General features: G+C 55.8%; 3 protein-coding genes across 3 annotated transcripts in view; 2 read left to right on the forward strand and 1 right to left on the reverse strand.

The window, feature by feature from the left end:
* The first annotated feature begins 1,641 nt into the window (after positions 1-1,641).
* Irf2bp1 (interferon regulatory factor 2 binding protein 1) lies at positions 1,642-3,769 on the forward strand. Its single transcript, XM_051162496.1, has one exon. The coding sequence runs from the start codon at positions 1,655-1,657 to the stop codon at positions 3,407-3,409; it is 1,755 nt and encodes a 584-aa protein (XP_051018453.1). The 5' UTR covers positions 1,642-1,654; the 3' UTR covers positions 3,410-3,769.
* An 8,356-nt stretch (positions 3,770-12,125) lies between these two features.
* On the reverse strand, positions 12,126-23,181 carry Foxa3 (forkhead box A3). The gene is made up of 2 exons (XM_051162498.1): positions 22,998-23,181; positions 12,126-13,212 (listed from the first exon to the last, which is right to left on the reverse strand). The coding sequence occupies exons 1-2, from the start codon at positions 23,064-23,066 to the stop codon at positions 12,226-12,228; spliced, it is 1,056 nt and encodes a 351-aa protein (XP_051018455.1). The 5' UTR covers positions 23,067-23,181; the 3' UTR covers positions 12,126-12,225.
* An 828-nt stretch (positions 23,182-24,009) lies between these two features.
* Sympk (symplekin scaffold protein) overlaps positions 24,010-24,418 on the forward strand; it is a 31,437-nt gene continuing 31,028 nt past the window's right edge. The window contains exon 1 of the mRNA XM_051162501.1: positions 24,010-24,158. The gene's annotated coding sequence lies outside the window, so the exon portion shown is untranslated. The remainder of the gene's footprint in view (positions 24,159-24,418) is intronic.

Genomic DNA, 24,418 nt, shown 5'->3' on the forward strand with positions numbered 1-24,418 from the left:
CTTTCTTTCTTTTAAAGCACCAGCGGGCACCCAGGCCGAGTGAGGGGAAAGGGCTGATGTAAGAGCTAGGCTTGCTTCTCGCTGCAAAACCTGCGAGAGAAAATATGGGGTACCCAGAGGCACACTGGGCCCACCAGATCTTGACGCACTTGAGGGTCTGGCATTGCCCTCCCCAGCAACCTCCTCTTGGCTCCCTCATTCCAAACCCAGTAAAAGCCCCCCGCCCCGCAGCGCAAAAAAGGAAAATAAATAAACAAATAAAAAGCCCCTGCTAGCGAAGAAGGAAAAGGGGGGGGGGGGGGACAAGGATCGGGAAGGCCTCCCCCCCCAAGCTTCCAGGCAGAGGAAGTGCGTCAGTACGTCCATCTTGCAGAGCATTTTGGGAATCGTAGTGAAATTGGGGAGCGCTGAGAAGCCCGCTGTGTAACCCTTTGGAGACCAAAGCGCGTGCACAGCAGGAGCAGAATTGGAAGGGGCTCAGGGAACTTCCTGTAATAGATAAGGAAGCTAAGGCAGGCGCCTGACTCTGAAGCCTTCGGTCCTCTCTCGTCTCACCTTCTGGCCTTGGGCCGCCCTTGAGGCTAAGACTCCTGGGGAGGACAAGGTGCTAATTAGACAACCGTCCCCTGAAACCATCCCCTGGAAGCCGTCCAATCAAAGCCTCTCCGCCCCATCTCAAAAAGCTGCTGCCTTCCTAACCCGTCATTGGCCCTTCTTGAAGGGGCGGGATTCTCAGAGAGGGCAAGCGTCTTCTCTAAAACTGCTCAGCAAATCAGAGCAGAAACAGCATTCCGGGTTCTGGGTATGGAGCCGCGGGCCTGTACTCCCAACACTAAGGAGGCGGAAGCATGAAGATTGCAGCAAGTCTGAGGCCAGCCTAGGCTACATAGGGGCAGCCTAAGCTAAAGAATGAATCCAAGTCTCAAAAGGGGTGGGAAAAAATAAATAAATAAAAAAGGGGGTGGGAGGGAATATGCATGCCCTGCAATTTGTCCGCTCCAAGCATTTATGAATCCATTATCCAATTTCCCTGAACCCTGGGTGCAACCCCGGGCTTCTTGGCGAAACACAGGGAGAGAGCAGCACGCACCCTTCTCTCTTCCCGCCACTGCTTTCCGCCTAGTCCCCTTTAAGAAGCAGCCCCGACGGGACTACATTTCCCAGAAGGCTTTGCCCGCGCGTTATGTAACTTTCCCTGCGAAGCGGCCTCTGGGGCAGAAGAAGGAGGTGGAGGCGACGGCGGCCGTTGCAGCGGCGGCGGTGGCGCGAGCGGCGGGAGCCCGGGGCGGCGGCGGCGGCGCCCGAGGCCCATCCAGGAGCTGGAGCTGTGCATCTCGGCTCACCGCGCGGACCGGACGGGGGCGCCGACGTGCGTGCTCGTGGCTTGCATTTTTCTACGGGAGGCGGGAGTGAGGAGAGAGAAGAGAGAGAGAGAGAGAGAGGAAAAAAAAAAAAGGCTGAGGGCCTAGGGGGCGGGGAAGGGGGGCCGGGCCTGATTCCGGCGGGGAGGCCGAGCCCGAGGCCGGACTGAGCGGCTCGCGCGCCCGTGCCCGGGCCCCGCGGAGCGAACGTGGGCGGCGGGGGGCACCACCACCTGGCGGCGCTCCGGGGGGCGGGCGGGCGGGCGGGGGGGGAGGAGGAGGAGGAGGGCGCCATGGCGTCCGTGCAAGCGTCCCGCCGCCAGTGGTGCTACCTGTGCGACCTGCCCAAGATGCCGTGGGCCATGGTGTGGGACTTCAGCGAGGCCGTGTGCCGCGGCTGCGTGAATTTCGAGGGCGCGGACCGCATCGAGCTGCTCATAGACGCCGCCCGCCAGCTCAAGCGCAGCCACGTGCTCCCGGAGGGCCGCTCGCCGGGACCCCCGGCCCTCAAGCACCCGACCTCCAAGGACCTGGCCTCCACGGGCTCCCAGAGCTCCCAGTTGCCACCCCCGCAGGCCCAGGCGCAGCCATCGGGGACCGGAGGGAGCGTCTCGGGCCCGGACCGCTATGACAGGGCTGCATCGTCCAGCCGCCTGGCGTTGCCTTCGCCGGCTTTGGAGTACACCCTGGGGTCCCGTCTGGCCAACGGGCTGGGCCGCGACGAGGCCGTGGCGGAAGGGGCACGCAGGGCTTTGCTTGGCTCTATCCCCAGCTTGATGCCCCCGGGGCTGTTGGCAGCTGCAGTGTCTGGCCTGGGAGGCCGAGCCCTGACGCTGGCCCCTGGCTTAAGCCCCGCTCGTCCGCTCTTCGGCTCCGATTTCGAGAAGGAGAAGCAACAGAGGAACGCGGACTGTCTGGCAGAACTGAACGAGGCCATGCGGGGCCGGGCGGAGGAGTGGCATGGGCGTCCCAAGGCTGTGCGGGAGCAGCTGCTGGCGCTGTCCGCCTGCGCCCCTTTCAATGTCCGCTTCAAGAAGGACCACGGGCTGGTGGGAAGGGTGTTCGCCTTTGATGCCACGGCCCGCCCCCCTGGCTATGAGTTTGAGCTGAAGCTCTTCACCGAATACCCCTGCGGTTCTGGCAACGTGTACGCCGGGGTCCTCGCAGTGGCCCGGCAGATGTTTCACGATGCTCTTCGAGAGCCCGGGAAGGCCCTGGCCTCCTCCGGCTTCAAGTACCTCGAATACGAACGCCGCCACGGTTCAGGGGAATGGCGCCAGCTGGGAGAGCTGCTTACCGATGGGGTCCGAAGCTTCCGAGAGCCTGCCCCTGCAGAGGCCCTGCCCCAGCAGTACCCAGAACCGGCCCCTGCTGCTCTGTGTGGCCCACCACCGCGAGCCCCGTCCCGGAACCTGGCGCCCACGCCACGCCGTCGCAAGGCATCCCCCGAGCCCGAGGGTGAGACGGCTGGGAAGATGACCACGGAGGAACAGCAACAGCGGCACTGGGTGGCACCAGGTGGTCCTTACTCTTCAGAGGCTCCTGGGGTGCCCTCACCTATTGCTGCCCTCAAGAATGTGGCCGAGGCCCTGGGCCACTCACCCAAGGACCCTGGTGGGGGTGGAGGCCCTGTGCGCGCAGGGGGCGCTAGCCCCGCCGCTTCCTCCACGACCCAAGCACCAACACAGCATCGCCTAGTCGCCCGCAACGGAGAGGCAGAAGTCAGCCCCACAGCCGGGGCTGAAGCTGTCAGCGGGGGTGGTAGCGGCACAGGGGCGACCCCTGGAGCCCCCTTGTGCTGTACCCTGTGCAGAGAGAGGCTGGAAGACACCCACTTCGTGCAGTGTCCCTCGGTCCCCGGACACAAGTTCTGTTTTCCTTGCTCCCGAGAGTTCATCAAGGCGCAGGGCCCAGCCGGAGAGGTGTACTGCCCCAGTGGAGACAAATGTCCGCTGGTGGGTTCCTCTGTCCCCTGGGCCTTCATGCAGGGCGAGATCGCTACAATCCTTGCTGGAGACATCAAGGTCAAGAAAGAAAGGGACCCGTAGGCTGCCACTGCCATCAGGCTACCTTTCCCCCCTTTCCCCCCCTTTGACCATCCACCGCAGCTGCGGATAAATTATTCCCTACCCCACCCAACCCAGAAACCCTAAGCTGTGTATATATCCTTTTCCTCTGCCCAAGATGGGTCCCCTGGGGTAGATACATTGTGGGTGGGGGAGGAAGAGAGCTGTGGCTCCTGTCAGAGCGGGTGTTTGGAGTTCCTGGGCCCTCCAATTTCCTTCTCCTTCCTTGGCTTGGCTTTCCTGCTGTTGGTAGTTGGGGGGAGAGGTACCCCGCTTGTTCTTGAGAAGAGACCTCCTGAGAGCTCGCTCTTCATAAATGAAGCAAAAGCATTTTATTGCCCCCCCCCCTTTCCTCCTTCAATAAAACGAAAGATGGGTTGGTTTTTTTCTTTTCCCTTCTTGGTCCCTTTAGTTTTGTGAGATGCTGCGCCCCCTTCGGGACTAGACGTGTCCTACGAAAGTGTGGACTTCTGCGTTGTGACCACTAGGTGGCGCCCTTTGCCCGGCGGGCGGCTGTTTGTAGTGTACGTTTGCGGTGCTTTGATTAAAAGGTGTGTTGTCGAGGCCGGTTTTGCAGATGTCGGAGCTGAGATTCTGGTAGGGTTCGCCTCCTGCATGGGACCACAGACCAACCAGGGAATAGGTGTGCTCTGTGCTGGCTGGTGGCAACCAGAGGAGGGAAGGAAGTGAGAGGCTTCCTAGAAGCAGTTTACTTGAAGGTATATTCCTAGGGGAACTGCCCAAGAAAAGAGTTAAGTTTTACTTGCCCGAGTAAACAGGAGACATGGAAGCAAAATGATGGCTTCTTGCTTCAAATGGTGCCCGAGAGATGGACACACCTGAGAAGCCTTAACTGGGCGCGTGTCCATCTGTGAACAGTGGCGGCCACCCTAAAACCCTCAGGGGCTAAGTAAAAGGCTCCCACCCACCGCGGCTGCTTCTGATGTGTGCGCGGCCTTGTCCCGCACCTGTCCAGGGTGACTGATTATTAACCAGGATTTCCTGCTCGCTGACGTCATGGGGCGGGGTCTGGAGCCTACACGGGCTACAGCAAAACAGGGGTTAAAAGGAGGGGGCCGCCCCAGGACCTATGCCCCGTGTTCTTCACTGCGACCCTGACATGGAGATTCCCGGAAGGGTTGTAATGCTGAGCCAAAGGGACAGTAGAAGTGCAGTGGAACCCGCAGGGCTGCTTCCTGCCTCTGTACAGCGCTCAGCTGTGAGACCCAAGGGTGCTCCTGGTCTCTTTCCCAGCTGTCTCCTTGCCTGAGCATAAAGAACCTTCACAACCTGGGTGCCCCCCATTCACATGAAAACACATGTAACCCAGGTATCTGAAGGACCGAGTTCCGTTCCCCTCCCTACCCCAGTGGTGAACACTCAACTGCTCAGGCAGCCCCGGCACTGCCAGCCTGGGCTCAGGGCAGGGCTGGGAAAACCACCCCTGATTAAATACACCCAGCGATAAGCAGCAACAGGGTGGTACTACATGGAGCACCCCTCCTTCAAAAGATTCCCCTGATTGATTGAGGGCTGCAGACCCAAGCAGTGGGGCTCTCACCCTCCCCCGAAATTCTCAGGGATGGAGGCCACCTCACACCTGGCCACTCTGCTCCAGGAAGGGCTCACAGCTGTGGAAGACACCTGGTCCTTTAAGAGCAGCTGGTAGGTGGGTGGGGGGCAGGGGAGTCACCCCCCAGCCTGGCTGCTGTGTATTTTAGATAGAGGTTGGGTTAACTATTAACAGAACAGACTGCCTGACCTGTGGCGGGGAGCCTGGGTCAGTTCCCCTTCCCCCAGTGTCCAGGTAGGGGTTAGGATGGAAGGATTTGGGGGCCAAGGAGGAAGCAGAAAGACAGAAAAAGGCTGCAGAGAGATCCGGGGAAATGTGGGAAAGAACAGAAGTGGGGAAGAAAGGAGCAAGAGGCTAATTGGCAAGAGCTGGGAGTGTTTTAAGTGGTAAAATTCTTGCCTAGCATCTACCAGTGAGGGGCTGAGGGCGTGGCTCAGTGGTAGAGCCCCTGCCTAGAATCCCTCAGTGAGAGGCTGGGGGCGTGGCTCAGTGGTAGAGCCCCTGCCTAGAATCCCCCAGTGAGGGGCTGGGGGTGTGGCTCAGTGGTAGAGCCCCTGCCTAGAATCCCCCAGTGAGGGGCTGGGGGCGTGGCCCAGTGGTAGAGCCCCTGCCTAAGCATCTCGGAGACCAGGGGTTCCAGCCCATATACTACAAAAACTTTTGCTAGGAATCTATTTATGGGTGTTGCTGTTTAATCTGCATGTGTGTCTGTGTGAGAGTTCAGGTGTCCTGGAACTAGAATTACAGTTGTGAGCTGCCATGTGGGTGCTGGGAATTGAACCCCGTCCTCCAGAAGGACAGCTAGTGCTCTTTACTGCTGAGTCGTGTTTCCAGTCCCACAAACACATTTTTAAATCATTTTGTCAAAGCCACAGAAGAATGGGCATGGTGGCACACGCTTTAGTCCCAGCACTCAGGAGGCAGAGGCAGGCGGATCGCTGTGAGTTCGAGGCCAGCCTGATCTACAAAGCGAGTCTTAAAATAGCCAAGGCTACACAGAGAAACCCTGTCTACAAAAACAAAACAAAAAACCCAGAGACACGGAAGAAAGAGAACCTTGAAAATGAGGTAAAAATGGAGGAAAACATGCTCAGAGAAGTGAGTGTAAACAGTTCACCTCAGAAAGCAAACAAAGGGAGAAAAGGACAGAAGGCAGGTGAGGGGAAGCTAGGACTTAAGACCCGTTCAAGCACTTAGGAGGCAGAGGCAGACAGATCTCTGTGAGTTCGAGGCCAGCCTGGTCTACAAAACAAGTCCAGGACAGCCAAGGCTACACATAGAAATCTCTTGAAAAACATTAAAAGAAAAAAACAAAAACAAAACTTGTTCAAACTAGGAATTTGCCGGAGAGAGAAAGCTGAGACCTCTGGGAAGAAGGGCAAGGCCAGGCCTGGATCCCTGTTGCCCTCCCGCCCTCCCTCCCTCCCCATCTCCCCATGTGGCGAGGACAGCCTGACTAGTTCCTCCTTATCCTTCCACCTCATCCTAGAAGCTTCCCCTGATGGCCAGGCTGCATAAAAGGCCATTTCTGAGTTCCCACAGTCTCCTGCACTCCCTCACCCCGGCCCAGCCCACTCTGGACCCAGGCTGTCTCACTACTGGACTAGGAGCACCCCTAAGGGGACAGCCAGGGCTCTCTCTCGGGGACCGCTGTGCCCACAGTGTCACCCAGCCCAGGGCTAGTTTAAGGACTGCACAAATAATCCTCTCTAAAAATGTCTCAGCCGCCACTAGCTGACAAGTCCCGGGTCAGCTGCTGGAGTTTTAAAACAGGAATGTGTAACTGCCACCTCTGCTCCCAGAAACTGCTGTTGAGATGAGAGACACAGACCCTTACAACACGGGCAGCCATAGGCCCTCAAGTCATAAGAAAAGACAGGCCAGGCGAAGGGAATCACAGCTTGCTATTTCATAAAGGGTTCATTGAAAAACGCCAAGAGAAATCAGTGCAAGTAGATGGACAGGCAGACTCAGACCCCGCCCTCCCCCACACAGATGGAGAGAAGCCCCCTAAGGACCGGGGGCGGGGGGGAAGGGGGGCCAACAGATGCAGACGGACAGGACAGCAACGAGGTAGAGAGACGTTCCATTCCTTCCAGAACTCCTTTCACCAGGGAAGCCTCCCAGGCCCTGGAAAAAAAGATTTCTGGGTCCCCATATGCCTCCTCGTGCCCTGCCCACTCACACCTTAGGCAGAGGAAGCTGGCAGGTCCCCACTGGAACCTTTCGGGGTGGGCGGGGTCAGTGAATAGGGGCGGGTGGCAGGAACGGAGAAAAGAGGAGTGTTGAGCAGGCGGGCAGCGGGCAGCGACTACACAAAGGCCCCAGTGTCTGCCCCTCCTGCCCCCATACAGATATAAATAAGATGTGCATATACCTTTTTATATATACCAGCGGGGCTGGGGCAGAGGCTGGGGGCCGCCCCGTCCCTGAAAACGGCCAAGGCACAGCGGTGGAGTCTGCCACCGTGGCCAAGGCTTGAACCAAGAGAGAAGGAGGGAGAAGCTTCCGTGGGGAAAATGGGCTTGAGGACCCAGAGTTGGAAAGTGACCCAGTAGCCGATTCTGAAGTTGGAGACGCATCTTGAGAAACAAACTTGACTGGCGTGAAGAAAAATGGACGGAGAAAGACCGACAGAATATAGAGGAGGGTTATGGCAGGATTGGAAAGCCAGAGCCACAGAAAACACAGGCGAAAGGAAATGAGTACAGAAAGAAACCAAGAGATTAAGACCCAGCATCCTTGGCTACAAAGTGAGTTTGAGCAGTTGGGCAGTGATGGCGCACGCCTTTAATCCCAGCACTCACACTCGGGAGGCAGAGGCAGGTGGGGCTCTGTGAGTTGTAGTCCAGCCTGGTCTACAAAGCAAGTCCAGGACAGTCAAGGCTACACAGAGAAATACTGTCTCAAAAAAACAAAAAAACAAAAAACAACAACAACAAAAAAACCAACCAAACAAAAGCATTGCAGGGGTGAGCCACTGTGCCCAGTTTACATGCTGGATGTGGAACCCATTGCTTCTTGCACAGCAGAGAAACACTCTGCCAAAAGAACTACATGCCTAGCCCTTGCCTGTTGGTGGACCAGGCTGGCTTCAAACTCACAGCGATCCACCTGCCTCTGCCTCCCAAGTGTTGGCATTAAAGCTGTGCATCACCACACCTGGCAATGCAGGCCTTTTGGAGGTAGAAACAGGAGGAACAGGACTTTTAAGGTCATTCTCAGCTACCTAGTGAACTGGAGGGCAGGCTACGCTTTAAGTGACACACAACATAAGGAGTCACAGCATTAGGCAGGTGGGGAGCCACTACCCTAGAGAGAGAGAGAGACAGACAGAGACAAAGGGACAGACCAGACTGAAAGCAAGACTGGGGTGGTGGGTGCAGGGTGGCTAGGGGCATGGTCAGTGGGCTGTGGTCCAGCTGAGCTGGGGAGGGAAGGGAGCAGAGGTGAGGGAGGTGCCCTGGGCCACCGGATCCTCCTGTTTACCTGAGGCAGGCATGGCAAACAGGCGTCCAGCCCGGACCACAGCAGCCAGGGTAGGCTGGGCCGGGCGGCAGTCCTGGCACCAGTGGGCCCCGGCACGCCCACCTGTGGCCTGAGTGGTGAGTAACACACACACTGGCACCAGGGGAGATGGTGACACATTCTCGGACAGACACAGTGACGCACAGTGACCAATATAGGCAGATCTGCAGTTGACAGGTCTGGAGGACAGAGACACATAGTGTCACACATCGAGAAAGAACAGTGACAGGTGAAGGTGTTATTATGCATTGGCCTAGTGGCAGGCACCAATGACAAGGGACAGACTGACAAAGATACAGAAGCTCACACATTAATATGATAAAAGATGCTCCGAACAACAGAGAAACAACATCAAAATAACACTAAGAAATGCAAAGAGCAGCCGGGCGTGGTGGCGCACGCCTTTAATCCCAGCACTCGGGAGGCAGAGGCAGGCGGATCGCTGTGAGTTCGAGGCCAGCCTGGTCTACAAAGTGAGTCCAGGATGGTCAACGCTACACAGAGAAACCCTGTCTTGTAAAACAAACAAACAAACAACAATAACAACAACAAAGAGCTGAATGACAAACACAACCAGAAAACACACACACACTCACATATACACATACACGCACACTCACACACTGGTGAACTGCCCAAACTGCTGGCTTTTGTGGGTGAGGTTTCTACCATACCATAAAGTGATGGCCTGCCTAGGACCCCACTCACTAGCTGTGTGACCTTGATCAAGTCAAGGCATTGTACCTCAGTTTTGCCCATAATAAAGTGAGGGGCCCTAGAAAGTGATTATTCAAATTGCTCATTACTTCTCATGGTTTTTCTTTCTTACTTTCTTTTTCGAGACAGGGTTTCTCTGTTTAGCCTTGGGCTGTCCTGGACTCACTTTGTAGACCAGGTTGGGCTCGAACTCACAGCGATCCACCTGCCTCTGCCTCCCAAGTGCTGGGATTAAAGGTGTGAGCCACCATCCCCTGCCTGGTTGTTTGATTTTTTAAGGGACATAGACCCTATGTAGCCTAGGTTGGCCCCAAACCGGTAACCCTCCTCCCTCTACTTTCTGGATTCGGAGACCACAGGTGTGGGCCACTTCGAAGGTCATTATCTCACCTCAAAGGCTCAGTTTCCCACCCACCCACAGGTCTTTTCCTTAGACTGTCACTTAAGCCCCACAGCCCAGCCCTCTCTGTTCTTATGCCCCCCACTCCCCCACCCGCAGTGTCCCATCCCTTATCTGGTCCTCCTGTCTGTCCATGCATCCCTTGTCTACCTGGTACTTTTCCACGTTGGACACCAGCCGGGTTGTCCCAGGGGTGGGGGGTCACAGGGGCCCATGCCAGCTGGTGGCCACCAGACACCCCGACAGATGGCCCCACCCTCCCCTAAGGACCCTACAACAACACCCGCCTCTCAGGCCACCTGAGGTCCCCAGTGGGGCAGCCTGAGGCCCGAGCCTGGGGACAGGAAGCCCCAGGCCTGGCTGCCCTGAAAGCCTCTTTCAACCTGGGCCGCCTCCTGCCGCCACTGACTCCTCCTGCGGAATAATATTTGGGCTGTTGGGCCTGGGGGGGGGGCGGGTTTGGGGGGGCGGAGGAGGGCAGATCCGGAGGCCGCCGGGGAGAAGCCAGAAACCGCAGGGCTTCCTGCCTCAGGCCGGCGACCCTCAGGCCCGGGGGAGGGCCGGGGCCTGGGGAGACTGAGGGCCTTTCTCTCGATCCCCAGTTGTTTTTTCCAGGAACCGGGGAGGAATTCCCCAGGACAGCCAGCCCGATGGGACGGCTGACAACTGGGAGCCAGCAAGGCAGGGGGCGGGGGTGACACGCAGCCTGGACTAGGCGGGGACTGCGACAGAAATAGAGGGACCCGCCTGCCAGGCGGCAGGTAGAGGCGGAAACTCTGAACCCGGAGAGGGAGGCCAGAGAAGAGAGCCAAGGTGGGGCCAGTGTGGGTGACAGGGCTACAAAGAGTGACTGAGTGGACCTTGCTGAGGAGGTAAGTGATTGCCTGGCATGCTCCGGGCGCTGGGTTCCATCCGCAGCACCAAACACACCAGAATAGATCGGTATAAACAGGTGGCACGTGGAAGGCAGAGGCAGGAGGACTACCGTGAGTCTGAGTACCCCAGACTATGGATCATGAGACCCTCTTTGGAAAAGAAATATTAACTCAGCCAGGCGTGGTGGCGCATGCCTTTAATTCCAGCCAATCCCAGCAGTCGGGAGGCAGAGGCTGTCGCACTGATGTTGAGTTCGAGGCCAGCCTGATCTACAAAGCGAGTCCTGGACAGCCAAGACTACACAGAGAAACCCTGTCTTGAAAAACCAAAATAAATAAATAAATCTCTCTTCTCTCTCACACACACACAACCCCCCCCCCCCAAGCTCTCTATACTTTTCCTTCTTCCCTCAATTAAATAGCCCATAGTTTCCACAGGTTCCCTGCAGCCTTGGAGCTTCAGGTATGTGTGTGTCTGCAAAGTGGGGGAGGGGCGATGGCCTTGGTCACTGCAAAGCCACCTCCCCCCTTGGCTGCCCTGGCCCCACCACTGCGGGGGCTGCTATCTATGAACAAACTGTCCTTGGGGTCAGGGACAACAAAGAGCCAAAGGTCACATTGCTGCTCCCCCCCTCCCGCCTGCCCCCCCCCACAACCCTTCCCCCACTGAGGCCACCAGCTCTCAGGCATAGGAAAAAGAGCACAGAGAACACCAACTTGGGTGTTTAAGCCCCATAGGATCCACGAACAAAAAAAGACACTCAGAGCCAGAAACGGTGCCTTTTTAATGGTCAAACAGGCAGTATCCCAAATCCCACACAAGAACTTGACCTCAAGGGGAATTCCCCACACCCACACCAGCCCTTTTCTCATGGCCAGGGTGGGGATGGGCTTCAGAGGGGGAAAAAAATAAAATAAAAAATAAAAACATCACAAGGCCTACTCACATCTATCCCTCACCCAACCCCCACCAAGAAGATGGTGACAGGCCTGTGGTGACCATTAGGGTATATATCAGCACCCTGAGAAGTCACCTCACCAGCATGGTGTCCCATGCATCCAGTGTGTCAAAAAAGACACCATGTGACCTGGTGGCCAACTTGGCATCTGTTTTGCCAAGAAGGCTGCTGGGGTGGGGGGTGGGGGAGAAAGAAAGGCGATTCCAGGATACAATGGAACAAGGATGTGGCTGGCATCGTGTGACTGCCAGTCACACATTCAAAAGGCCAATCGTGGCACCCAAAATGCCAAACAAGATGCCATCTAACATGGCGACCATCAGGCACCCAATGGATTATCCAAAGGCTCCACCTGATACGGCAGCTTTCATCCAACACCCAACCTAGCCCCAGGCGGTGGTGGGCCACGCCTTTAATCTCAGCACTCCAGATTCAGAGGCAGGTGGATCGCTGTGAGCTCAAGGACAGCCTGGTCTACAAAGTGAGTCCAGGACAGCCAGAGTTGCTACAGAGAAACCCTGTCTCAGGAAGGGGAAAAAAAAAAAAAAAAAAAAACCAACAGCAAAACACCCAACCTAGCGGTGTCATTCACACTATGTCCAACATGGCTGCCTTCACAACACCCTCACGCCGTCCCAAGAAAGAGTCCACGCAGTGGCAGTTACCACAGTAGCCAATGGGTCATCACAGTAAATAGACCGTGTCTGTCACAACTAACCCCCATCACCACGGTCCCAGTTGCCCTGCTAGGATGCATTAAGCAGAGAGCGGGAATAGAGGCTCTGGTAGTAGCCTCCAGGCTCCCCACTATCGGCGCCGTAGCCCCCAAACCCCACGTCCAGTTTGGAAGGGGCTGGTGTCTGTTCCGACATCAGGTTGTTAATAGAGAAAGGGTGGTTGAAGTTGTAGGGTGCGTCCAGCTTCAGTTCCCCCGGGAGCTCCAGGCCAGTGAAATACGGTGTGGAGGAAGGGGGTGAGGCGCAGTCGAGACTCCCCACATCTTCCCCAGCCTGAGCCTCAGGCTCAGAAGACTGGGGCTGAGCCGGGGAGGGGACTACCGTGGCAGCCGCAGTGGCTGCAGAGGTGGCCGCCGTACCATTCCTGGCTGCAGAGGCGGCGCCCGTCCCTTTCTTCACCTTCTCCTCCAACTTGAAGCGCTTCTGGCGGCGGAGATAGCAGCCGTTCTCAAACATGTTCCCGGAGCTGGGATGCAGGGCCCAGTAGGAGCCTTTGCCGGGCTTGTCCGGGGAGCGGGCCACCTTGACGAAGCAGTCGTTGAAGGACAGCGAGTGCCGGATGGAGTTCTGCCAACGTTGCTGGTTCTCCCGGTAGTACGGGAAGAGGTCCATGATCCATTGGTAGATCTCGCTCAGGGTCAGCATCTTCCCTGGCGCCTGCTGGATGGCCATGGTGATAAGAGAGATGTAGGAATACGGGGGCTTGGCGTGGGCCAGTGGCCGCCGGTACCCCTTCGCCATTTCTTTTCCGTGAACCAGCCCGCCAGGTCCTGGGGCTCCTCCGTACACGGAACTAGTGCTTCCACCGCTGCCACCAGCACCCAGGCCTGGGAAGGTGGGCCCCAGGGGTGCTGTGGGGGCTGGGGGTGCCAGGGGTCCTGTAGGCAGTGGGGAGGCCTGAAGCCCTCCGGGAGGGTAGGGAGAGCTGAGCGGGTTCAAGGTCATGTAGGAGTTGAGAGGGGCCATGGTGGGCACAGGACTCACTGGAGAGTACACCTGCAGGAGAGACAGAGGTGCATCAGGGGACTCTCGACTGCTCGGCCAAAGAGCTCTCAAACACAGATTCACCTAATGAGCCGGGCGTGGTGGCGCACGCCTTTAATCCCAGCACTCGGGAGGCAGAGGCAGGCAGATCTCTGTGAGTTCAAAGTCAGCCTGGTCGTCTACAAAGTGAGTCTAGGACAGCCAAGGCTACACAGAGAAACCCTGTCTCGAAAAAACAAAACAAACTGAATCCAGATTCACCTAATGTGTTGTTGGAGACAGTCTCATGGAGACAGAGCTGGCCTCAAACTCAGCATGTAACCAAGGAAGACTTTGAATTCCTGATCCTTCTGTCTCCACTTCCCAAACGCTGGGAATACAGCTGTGGGCCGTCACATCTGGTTCGCCTGCCTGTTGTCTTGCCTTTTCTAGAAGGCCTAGAAGGCCCCTTGTTGCTATCACTCCCTCTGCCTTCTCCCAGGTCCTGTCCTCTGCTTGCACTCCAGGGCTCCACTGTCTTCCTTACCTTCGAGGTCAAGACCATTTTTCTTTTTCTTTTTTTGAGACAGGGTTTCTCTGTGTAGCCTTGGCTGTCCTAGACTCACTTTGTAGACTCGGCTGACTTTGAACTCACGGCGATCTGCCTGCTTCTGCCTCCCGAGGTCCTGGAATTAAAGGTGTGTACCACCACGCCCCACCTCAAGGTCTTTTTTTTTTTTTTTTTTTTTTTTTTTTTGGTTTTTCGAGATAAGGTCTCTCCGTGTAGCCTTAGCTGTCCTGCACTCGCAAGTATACGTGGTCTGAGATACCCTTTAGGGTATCGACAAGGGCAAGACCATTTCGGTTTTGTTTGATTGTTTAACTTTTGTTTCTTTTGAGACAGACAGGGTCTCACTGTGTTTGTAGTTCATGATGGCCTTGAACTCATCAATCTGCCTGCCTCTGCCTCCTGAGTGCTGCAATTAAAGGCCTGGGCTACGGCTACCTGGGGAAGGCCATTTTCAAAAGTATCAGTATGACCAGCATGTGGGTGCAGGCCTGTAATCCCAGCTACCTGGGAGGCTAATGATTACAAATTCAAGGCCAGCCTAAACTTCAGAGACTCATAGGACAGACAGCCTGGAGAATTTACCGGCATATTGTCTCAAACAATAAAAACAAGGGCTGAGGAGGTGGCTCAGTGATGGAGACCCTGCCTAGAATCCCCGAGTGAGGGGCTGGGGGCGTGGCTCAGTGGTGGAGCCCCTGCCTAGAATCCCCGAGTGAGGGGCTGGGGGCGTGGCTCAGTGGCAGAGCCCCTGCGTAGAATCCCCCAGTGAGGGGCTGGGGGCATAGCTCAGTGGTAGAGCCCCTGCCTAAAGTTCCCCAGTGAGGGGCTGGGGGCGTGGCTCAGTGGCAGAGCCCCTGCCTAGAATCCCCCAGTGAGGGGCTGGGGGCGTGGCTCAGTGGTAGAGCCCCTGCCTAGAATCCCCCAGTGAGGGGCTGGGGGTGTGGCTCAGTGGCAGAGCCCCTGCCTAGAATCCCCCAGTGAGAGTTTGGGGGTGTAGCTAAATGGTAGACTGCTTACCTAGCATTGAGGAAGCCCCAGATTCACTCTTTAGTAAATCAAAAAAGAAGGATTTTTGTCAACCTTTTGTACCTTCTTTCTTGCAAGGGTACAATTCTTCATTGATCTGTAACATTCGCTATTGCAATAGACCAAAGGTCTAGCACCGGCTCGCTCTCTCTCTTTTGTTTTTTTCCGAGACAGGGTCTCTCTGTGTAGCCTTGGCTATCCTGGGCTCATTTTGTAGACCAGGCTGGCCTCGAACTCACAGTGATCCGTCTGCCTCTGCCACCCGAGTGCTGGGACTAAAGGCGTGCGCCTCGCCCGGCTCCTGGCAGTGGCTCTTTTATCCTGCCTGCTGTGTTGCAAACGCGGGAGGCAGTGTCCCTCCTCTCATTAAGTTTTATTTGTTTGTTTGTTTGTCGTTGAGACAAAAGCTTCACTGTGTAGTTCAGGCTGCTCTCAAACTCACTTTCCTCTTTAAACAGCTTCTGAAACCCCTTGGTTATTACTAACAAATGACTGCTATTTTAAACTAAACTAGGGGCCCGGCAAATGGCTCCGCAGGCAAAGGCGCTGAGCCTCAGGACCCACCCGGTAGATGGAGAGCTGACTTTTGAAAGCTGTCTTCTGACCTCCATACAAGCATCAAGGCACTTGTGTGGTCACACACATGTACAAATAAACAAGTGTAAATAAATATAGTTTTGGGGCTTTTTTCCGGGGGTGGGGGTACGGCTTGGTTTTTTTGAGACACGGTTTTTTTTTTTCTGTGTAGCCTTGAACGCACAGCGATCCACCTGCCATTGCTGCGATTAAAGGTGTGCACCACCATGCCCTGCTCCCGAGACAGGGTCTCTCTGTGTAGCCCTGGCTGTCCTGGACTCTGTAGACCAGGCTGGCCTCGAACTCACAGCGATGCGCCTGCCTCTGCCTCCCGAGTGCTGGGGTTAAAGGCGTGCACCACCACCGCCCGGTGCCCTGCTCATATTTTTAACTTTTAAACTTCTTTTCAAAATTTTATCTTTGAATACAATAATTACCAATAAACATATCCCAAATCAACAGAAACTGGAACACGGTTAGTGATACAGGCCTGCAGTCTCAGGAAAGAGGCAGGCTACCTTGCAAGATTCTGTCATGAAAAAAATAAAACCATGAAATTGTTTCGGGTCTTCAAGAAACTTTTCCTTTTTTGTGGGGGGGGAAGGTTGTTTGATTTTTGGGACAGGGTTCCCCTGGGTAGCTCTGGCTCTCCTGGAACTCACTCTGTAGACCAGGCTTTCACAGAGATCTACCCACCTCTGCCTCCCAAGTGCTGAGATTACAGGCGTGGGCCACCACTGCCTGGGTTTCAATAGTTTTGTAATGGTGTAGAAAGGTTGATGGTTGGAGAGATGGCTCAGCAGTTAAGAGCAAATTCCTACCAAAGGGCAGGAGTTCAGTTCCCAGTGTCCACACTGGGCACCTCAGAACTGCCTACAATTCTAGCCCCTGGGGCGCTGACACCTCTAGTCCTCTTGAGCATCTGTCCTCATGTGCTCATAACCATAATATACAATAATTAATCAAGAAATAATTTTTAGTAGCCGGGTGTGGTGGCGCACGCCTTTAATCCCAGCACTCGGGAGGCAGAGGCAGGTGGATCGCTGTGAGTTCGAGGCCAGCCTGGTCTACAAAGTGAGTCCAGGACAGCCAAGGCTACACAGAGAAGCCTTGTCTCGAAAACCAAAAAAAAAAAAAAAAAAAAGAAAAAAAAAGAAAAAAAAAAAAAAAAAAAAAGAAAAGAAAGAAAAAAAAGAAATAATTTTTAAACGTAATAAGGGGTTTTAAATGCCTCATTGCGGATCATGACCCCGGCATTCAAGAGGCAGACACAGGGAATCAAGACCATCCTGGTCTACATACCAACTTCTAGACTAGCCAGGGCCACATACTGAGACATGCCTTAACAAGAAGGAGAAGGTAGCTGGGCAGTGGTGGCGCACACCTTTAATCCCAGCACTTGGGAGGCAGAGGCGGGTAGATGGATCCCTGTGAGTTCGAGGCCAGCCTGGTCTACAAAGCAAGCCCAGGACAGCCAAGGCTACACAGAGAAACCCTGTCTCGAAAACCCAAAAGAAAGAAAGAAAGAAAGAAAAGAAAAAAAAGAAAGAAAGAAAGAAAGAAAGACCAAAAGAAGAAAGAAAGAAAGAAAGAAAGAAAGAAAGGAGGAGAAGAAGAAAAAGAAGAAGAAATAGAGGTTCTGAGCACAGTAAAATTGAGAAATCAATTATTTGATTTGAAAATAATTGAGAAATCAATCGAAATTAGCCAGGTCAGCTAGAAAATTGATTTACTTAACAAAATCAGTGGTTTTCCAGTTTTTCTTGTTCTTCCTCCCTCGCTCCGCGACCCAAGAAAGGGTTTTTCTGTGTCCTGGCCTCAAACTCACAGAAACCCACCTGCTTCTGCCTCCCAAGTGCTGGGGTTAAAGGTGTCTGCCACCACACTCGGCTTTTCTTGTTCTTTTTAGATTTATTTTATAGGCATGATAGTTTTGCCTCCATGTATGTGTGTGCACCATCATGTGAGTGCCTGCTGGCCAAGGGGGCCAGAAGAGGGTAGGAGATCTCCTTCTCAGCAAGTTCCCTTCCAAGCTCCAAAGGCACGAGCGTGTGGGGCACGCACACAAACGCACACGCATGTACGTACACTCACACATAGAAACGCACACATATGCAAACACACTTCTACTTATATAAATAAGTGAAACAAAACTTAAAAGAATTTGAGCTGGGCGGTGGTGGCGCATGCCTTTAATCCCAGCACTCAGGAGGCAGAGGCAGGTGGATCGCTGTGAGTTCGAGGCCAGCCTGGTCTACAAAACGAGTCCAGGACAGCCAAGGCTACACAGAGAGACCCTGTCTCAAAAAACCAACCAACCAAACAAACAAACAAAAGAATTTGAAAAATGGGTACAAACACACCCCATTTTCAGAAATGTTCAGATAGGGGAAACATATGCCTTTTAGTTCCGTGAGATGTGGCACACACTGCCGTGTGACCAGAGGCGCCCTCAGGATCCCAGGGGTGGCTCACACCTGTGATCCTGTCACTCTGGTGGCTGGAACAGGCAGAACAGGCATTGAGGAACAATCAGGTTTCTATATTAATGCTAGTGTAGAGGTCCTTGTTTGACTTATTTTTTGGGGGGGTCTTTCAAGACAAAGTTTCTCTGTGTAACCTTCGCTGTCCTAGACTCGTTTTGTAGACCAGGCTGGTCTCGAACTCACGGCAACCTGCCTGCCTCTGCCTCCCGGGTGCTAGGACTGAAGGCGTGCTCCACCACCGCCCAGCTATTACTTTTTTTTTTTTTTTTTTTTTTAAAGGAAGGCTCTTGCTATACAGGGCCATGCTGGCCTCAACTCCTTCTGTAGCAACTCAGCCTCCGTAGCGCCGGGGTTACGGGTATGTACTGCCATACCCAGCTTTAACAGGTATTTATTCGCCACCTATGCTGCACCAGGACCTGACACAAGCATTTCACAGGTACTATCTAATCCTCACAAACCTATGTATGCATGCTATTATTACCATGATATTGTGATGTTTGCGGTTGATGTTGAGGCTTGAATCCCAGAATCATACATACTAAGCAGGGGCTCTACCACTGAGCCACGCCCCCAGCCCCTCACTGGGGGATTCTAGGCAGGGGCTCTACGCTGAGCCACGCCCCCAGCCCCTCACTGGGGGATTCTAGGCAGGGGCTCTACCGCTGAGCCATGCCCCCAGTCCCTCACTGGGGGATTCTAGGCAGGGGCTCTACCGCTGAGCCACGCCCCCAGCCCCTCACTGGGGGATTCTAGGCAGGGGCTCTACCACTGAGCCACACCCCCAGCCCCTCACTGGGGGATTCTAGGCAGGAGCTCTACCACTGAGCCACACCCCCAGCCCCTCACTGGGGGATTCTACGCAGGGGCTCTACCACTGAGCCACACCCCCAGCCCCTCACTGGGGGATTCTAGGCAGGGGCTCTATCACTGAGACACGCCCCCAGCCCCTCACTGGGGGATTCTAGGCAGGGGCTCTACCGCTGAGACACGCCCCCAGCCCCTCACTGGGGGATTCTAGGCAGGGGCTCTACGCTGAGCCACGCCCCCAGCCCCTCACTGGGGGATTCTAGGCAGGGGCTCTACCGCTGAGCCATGCCCCCAGTCCCTCACTGGGGGATTCTAGGCAGGGGCTCTACCGCTGAGCCACGCCCCCAGCCCCTCACTGGGGGATTCTAGGCAGGGGCTCTACCACTGAGCCACACCCCCAGCCCCTCACTGGGGGATTCTAGGCAGGGGCTCTACCACTGAGCCACGCCCCCAGCCCCTCATAGGGGGATTCTAGGCAGGGGCTCTATCACTGACCTACACCCCTTGCTTGAGAGGCATTATGATGCCCGTTTTACAGCCAAGTCAGCTACGGCCCAGAGTAGTTGTCAAGGGATGAGGGCCACAGAGAAAGGAAGAGGAAGACTCTTAGTAGTCTAGAACCTGGGCCTGACCAGTGTCCTGGACCATGCTATGAAAGCTATGGTCAAGACAGCCAGAAATGTCCACCCTTACAAAGCTGACGGTCTAGCAGGAAGTCAGTCATCTGAAAGAGCAGGGAAAACCCTAAGCGTGTTGGACGGTCCCTCTCTTTCTAGACATACCTGCCCTGTATACCAACTGTCCTCTCTCCTCTTCCCCAGCCTTCCACATGCTGGGCCAGCTGGTCCCAGCATTTGAAGGGACCTTAGACTTGGTGGTGATTGAGTGGAAACTACCTCGCATCTGGTTCTGTCGTTGTGAGCATTAGCTGGGCTGGAGGGCCAGAGAGCAGAGGGACCTTCCAGAACGGCTTAGGGAGTCACAGACAGGTGATAACACCCGTGCCTTCCTTCACCAGTCTCTCCAGGTAGCCCATTTCTCCCTCCCTGTGACGAGTATTGTGTAGCCCAGGCTAGCCCCCCACCCCTTGGTTTTTTTTTGAGGCAGGATTTCTCAGTGTAACAGCCCTGGCTGTCCTGTACTCACTTTGTAGACCAGGCTGGCCTTGAACTCACAACGATGTACCTGCCTCTCTGCCTTGAGTGCTGGAGTTACAGGTGTGTGCCACCACATCTGGCCCGGGCTAGCCTTGAACTAACCTAGGATAACCGTGAACTCCTCCTCATTCTTCTGCCTCTACCTCCCAAGAGCTGAGATTACAAGCATAGGCTTGGTTTATACACCATGCTGGGAGATTGAAGGCAGTGCTGCCTGCATGCCAGGCAAGGATTTTCCAACTGTACTACAGCCCAGATTATATATATTTATTTATCTGTTTCCTCCTTCCCTCTTTTAGACAAAGGGGCTCGCCATACTGCCCTGGCTCCAGCCTTCCCTTCCCTAGCACTGGGATTAAAGGTGTTCACCACCACCCCGGGCTCTAGCAAGGGCCATTCCTCTCCTTGTATGTGTCCCTCCAACAGAGTCCCAAAAGCTCCCACCCTTCCCTTTCTCACCCAGCAGCTCCTCACTCAGCACCTCACCCCTGCCCCTCAGTCTCCCCACCTCCTTGGCAGTCTCTCCCCCTTCCCCCACTCCCCTCGTTTGCAGCAGCATAGCCCAGTAATTCTCTGACTCTCCAGGAGCCTGTTTCTTACCCTCCTCCAAGCTCTGGTCGTCCCACCCTGGTTGGCTGTTCCTGCCCCTCCCCTTCCAAGGGAAAAGGGACGGCCTCATGGGGGGCGATCCACAGAGTCTCAGGATCCCTTTGCATCTCCTCCTTCCCCAACCCTGGAACATCAGGGCCTTCCTTTTCTGGCTCCCCCACCCACCCGGAAGTCCTTCTTGAGGTCTGACCTTAAGCACTCCAGCTGCTGTAATCCACCCTAGGCTTTCCCACGCCCAAAGGCTAGGATGAACCCCTGATGTCCGGGTCTGAACCGGATCTCCCCCCCACCACTCGGGGTGTGGCTGAGACTGGGGGAAGCCCTCAGGGGACAGGCATCCCCACCTGGGAGGCTGGAATTTCTTTGCTCATTTCCTTATTGTTTCTTGAGAAGAGTGTGCTAGGGAGAAGAGGGGGAGTCGGGTAACCTTCCAGTTCCAGACCCAACCAGAGGGCCCCAAGCAAGCCTGCAAGGTGCCCCACTGCCCATCTTTGAAATGGGGCGGGGGGGGGGGGGGGGGGGGGCAGGGAAGTAATGTTTGCGGCAGTAGATGTGTAAGGAGCCTAAGGTCCTATGGAGTTATCCTGGGATGGTCACTTTCCAGAAGCCAGATACAAGGCATGAATCTCTCTCTTTCTCTCACACACACACACACACACATTCACACACACACAGAGGCACACACCATCAGCAGAAACCATTAGTGAGCAAAAAAATGTCGGGAGGTGCAGTGGGGATGGACTTGGGGGCAGTCTTGTCTGTTCTTAGTCCCCGGGGAATGCAGCCCACCCACCCACTGTTCTCAAACACATGCAGAGAAGTGGGCTTTCCTGCTGAGAAGCCGCAGGTGCTGCCGGAAGGAGTGTGTGAGTGTGTGTGTGTGTGTGTGTGTGTGTGTGTGTGTGTTGGGGGGGGGGTGGTAAGCACCTTCGGACTTTAGCTCCGAACCATTCCAATACTCTTTCCTCTTGTTGGTTCTCCCCAAATTACATCTAGGCTGCCCCTGGCCTAACTCCCCCTTCCCCCAAGATCTCATTCTGTTGGGCAAGCTGGCCTGGAACTTGCTAGGTAGCTGACCTCAAACTTGTCATCCTCCTGCCTCAGCTAACCAGGAAACTCCGGTTTACACCTGGGGGTGGGGGTGGGGGGGCGGGGGCGGAACGCATTTGCACAATACCCCCAAATTTTAGCCTCTCCTCCCTAGGCCCTCCACAACTAACTCCTTCAGGTGTGTTCACCTCCCCCCCCGGATCCCCCCATACCCTAGTAGGCCAACTTGTAGCAGGCTCTCTTAAATCCAATGCCCCCAATCACCTGAGAGCCTCCGCCTTTTCCCACTGCATCACCAACACTTCCCGCCTTCTCCCTTCCCACCTCTCCACACTCCCAATCCAATCCCGGTAAACTCTGTCTCATCTCACACCTCCTCAGACCCAGGACAGGCCCCTCCTGGGTCCCTCGCCAAGGCCCAGCCTGGCTACCACCCTAGGGATCCAGGAGTCCAACCCCACAATTTGGAAATACAGACCCTAGCCGCTTCCCTCAGCCACTAAATCTTGAGTCAGACTCTGTAGAAGAGCCCCATCAACCCAGTTCATGATCTCCCCTCTACCGTAAGTTGCCCATGGATCGCCCTGTCTCGAAAAAAAACCAAAAACAACAAGAACAAAAAGAAACCCAATGGGTCCAGAACCTCACGTCCTTCTCCCCGCCATCACAATATGGATTACGGGGTGAGGGGGCAGACCATGAGTCCTTGCAACAGGACAGACAGGAGTAAGACCCGAAGAAGGACTTTGTGTTTGTTTGGGGGGGGGGGGTGAAGGAATTAAAGTTAAGTCTGGCAATGACTAGGGTGTGTACATTCTGAAGGGAGTCCCTGCTGAGGGTCACCGTAAGGATGGTGGGTGAAGACTGACTCGTACCACACAGCGTGGATGCCCACGTCCTTCGATCTCCCGAGGCTGACGTCATCTGAGGGCTAGTCTACCCAAGCCACCTGTTGCATTCGATTCCTCAAAAGGACCCCTGCCCACCCCTATTTCGGTCCCTACCTTAGCTCTCCGGCTGACATTTATCCCTGAACCCCAATTCTGATCTCAACCGCCCAAAGCCCCCCCCCCGACCCTGTCTTTAACCCTGAATTCCACCACAGACTTTTCCGTACTGCTGCGGATTCTCAACTCCTCATAGTCCCTACGTTTCTCCTTTCTATTGTGAACTTGGTTTCCTGCGGTCCTCCGGCTCTTTTATCCCCCTATCCTAGAGCTCCGACTCCATCTCCAATTTGTTCATTTAAAGTCATGGTCTCAACACCTTTCAAGTGTGACCTCAAGGTTTCTTCGCTAACCCCACCCCCCAATTTGGAAAAAAGCCATCGCCAGGATCTGCTTGTATAAATCGCTCTCCCAACCCTTGTTCCCCCCACTCCCTCCTCACCCCCCCTCTGCCTCCCACACCTGGCGTCTGGGTTCCCAGGTCTTTGGTTCCCATCTGGGTCCACACCACAGCCCCTGCTTGCGCTTAAAGCCCGCCGCTCCACACATGCCCCCATTTCCCGCTCCGCCATCCCGGAGGACACACCTCGCCCGCCTCCGGGTAGTAGCTCCATTCGGCCAGGTCATGGGCCTCCATCTTCACCGAACCCAGCATCCCCCGGGCCTGCGCCCCCACAAGCCCAGGCTGCGGCCCCCCGGGGGAACCGAGCGCTTCAGTCTCTCTGCAGGCACTGGCCCCGAGTTCCGACCTGAAGCACGCAGCCCCGGAGTCCCGCTGGCCCAAGCGCCTTGGGAGGCAGCCACTTTTTATAGCCAGGACACCCCCGCCCTGGCCCGCCCAGGGCACCCCTCCCACCTCCCCGAGGGCGGCGCGGATTGGGGCGCCCCCTGGGGGATCGCAAAAAGACGGACCTCAGGCACCGGGAGCTTCGGTCCTGGCACCTGGAAGCTAGTGATGGACGGGGAGTTGGGGAGCTACCAGGGGTGGGGTGGAGGATCACACACTGCTGATCTCATAAGCCCTAGAGCCACAACGTGGGGTTGTGGAAATCTTTCTGCCTCGAGGTATCTCATCATCTCCACCTAAAAGAGGGAAACGCCAGAGCCCCGCAAGTATTCCCACGGGAGAAAGGAGGCTGACAACGCTCAGGACTCCACAGGTGTTCTTATAGACACCGCAAGTAGCCTACAGAGAGTCTTGAAACCACGCTCCCATTGGACAGACGGGAAGACTGGGGCTTTCGAGGACTGCAAATGCTGCAGGCTCCGTACGGGATCAGGGCCGACGGTGGAAAAGCTCTGAGCTTCTGCTTAGACCCCATCAAGGCATCAGATATCCTCCAAGACCTAGAAACTCCGCTCACAGCACTCTCCTCTCTAACGTCACGCTGCCGTCTAGGCAGATGGGGGCGGGGGCGGGGCGGACTCCGAGAACTCCATTTCCCAGAAGCCTCAGTTCCCATTTCCGTCCGGCGCCTGCGCACTTCGGACTACATTTCCCAGAAGGCATGGCGCTCGAAGGCCGGAAATGGAGGTCTCCCCGGTGGACGCCGGAGGAGGGAGGACGGCTGCGGACGCGGCAAGCCGTAGGGGCGGAGACGGGCCGTGGTGCGGAACTCCATTTCCCGGCGGCCCTACTAGTGCAGCGCCTGCGCTGTGTCACGGCGACAGGCGGAAGATGGCGGCGGCAGCGTCTATGGAGAGGCGCTGCTGAGGGGGCGCGAGGGGGACGGAGGCCGGAGCCGCGGTGAGCGGGTGGCGGCGTGAGGGCCTGGGGCGAGGGGAGGAGGGGCGCTGATGAGGCCGGGGCGCGAGCGGCGGGGAGGACCTCGGTGAGGGCCAGGAGCAGCGGGGTGGCCGGCCCTTGTCTTTCCTTCCCCTCACCCCACCCCCCTTGCTCCTCAGAACCCTTCCTTGGTTTCCCAGTCTCCCGGGGCCAAAGTTCCAACGTGTCCCCCGCAGAAGTCCGCCCCGCAGACCTCCACGGCCTCCAGTCTGCGTCCTGGC

Source organism: Acomys russatus, chromosome 19 (assembly GCF_903995435.1).
Source record: "Acomys russatus chromosome 19, mAcoRus1.1, whole genome shotgun sequence".
Taxonomy (NCBI): domain Eukaryota; kingdom Metazoa; phylum Chordata; class Mammalia; order Rodentia; family Muridae; genus Acomys; species Acomys russatus.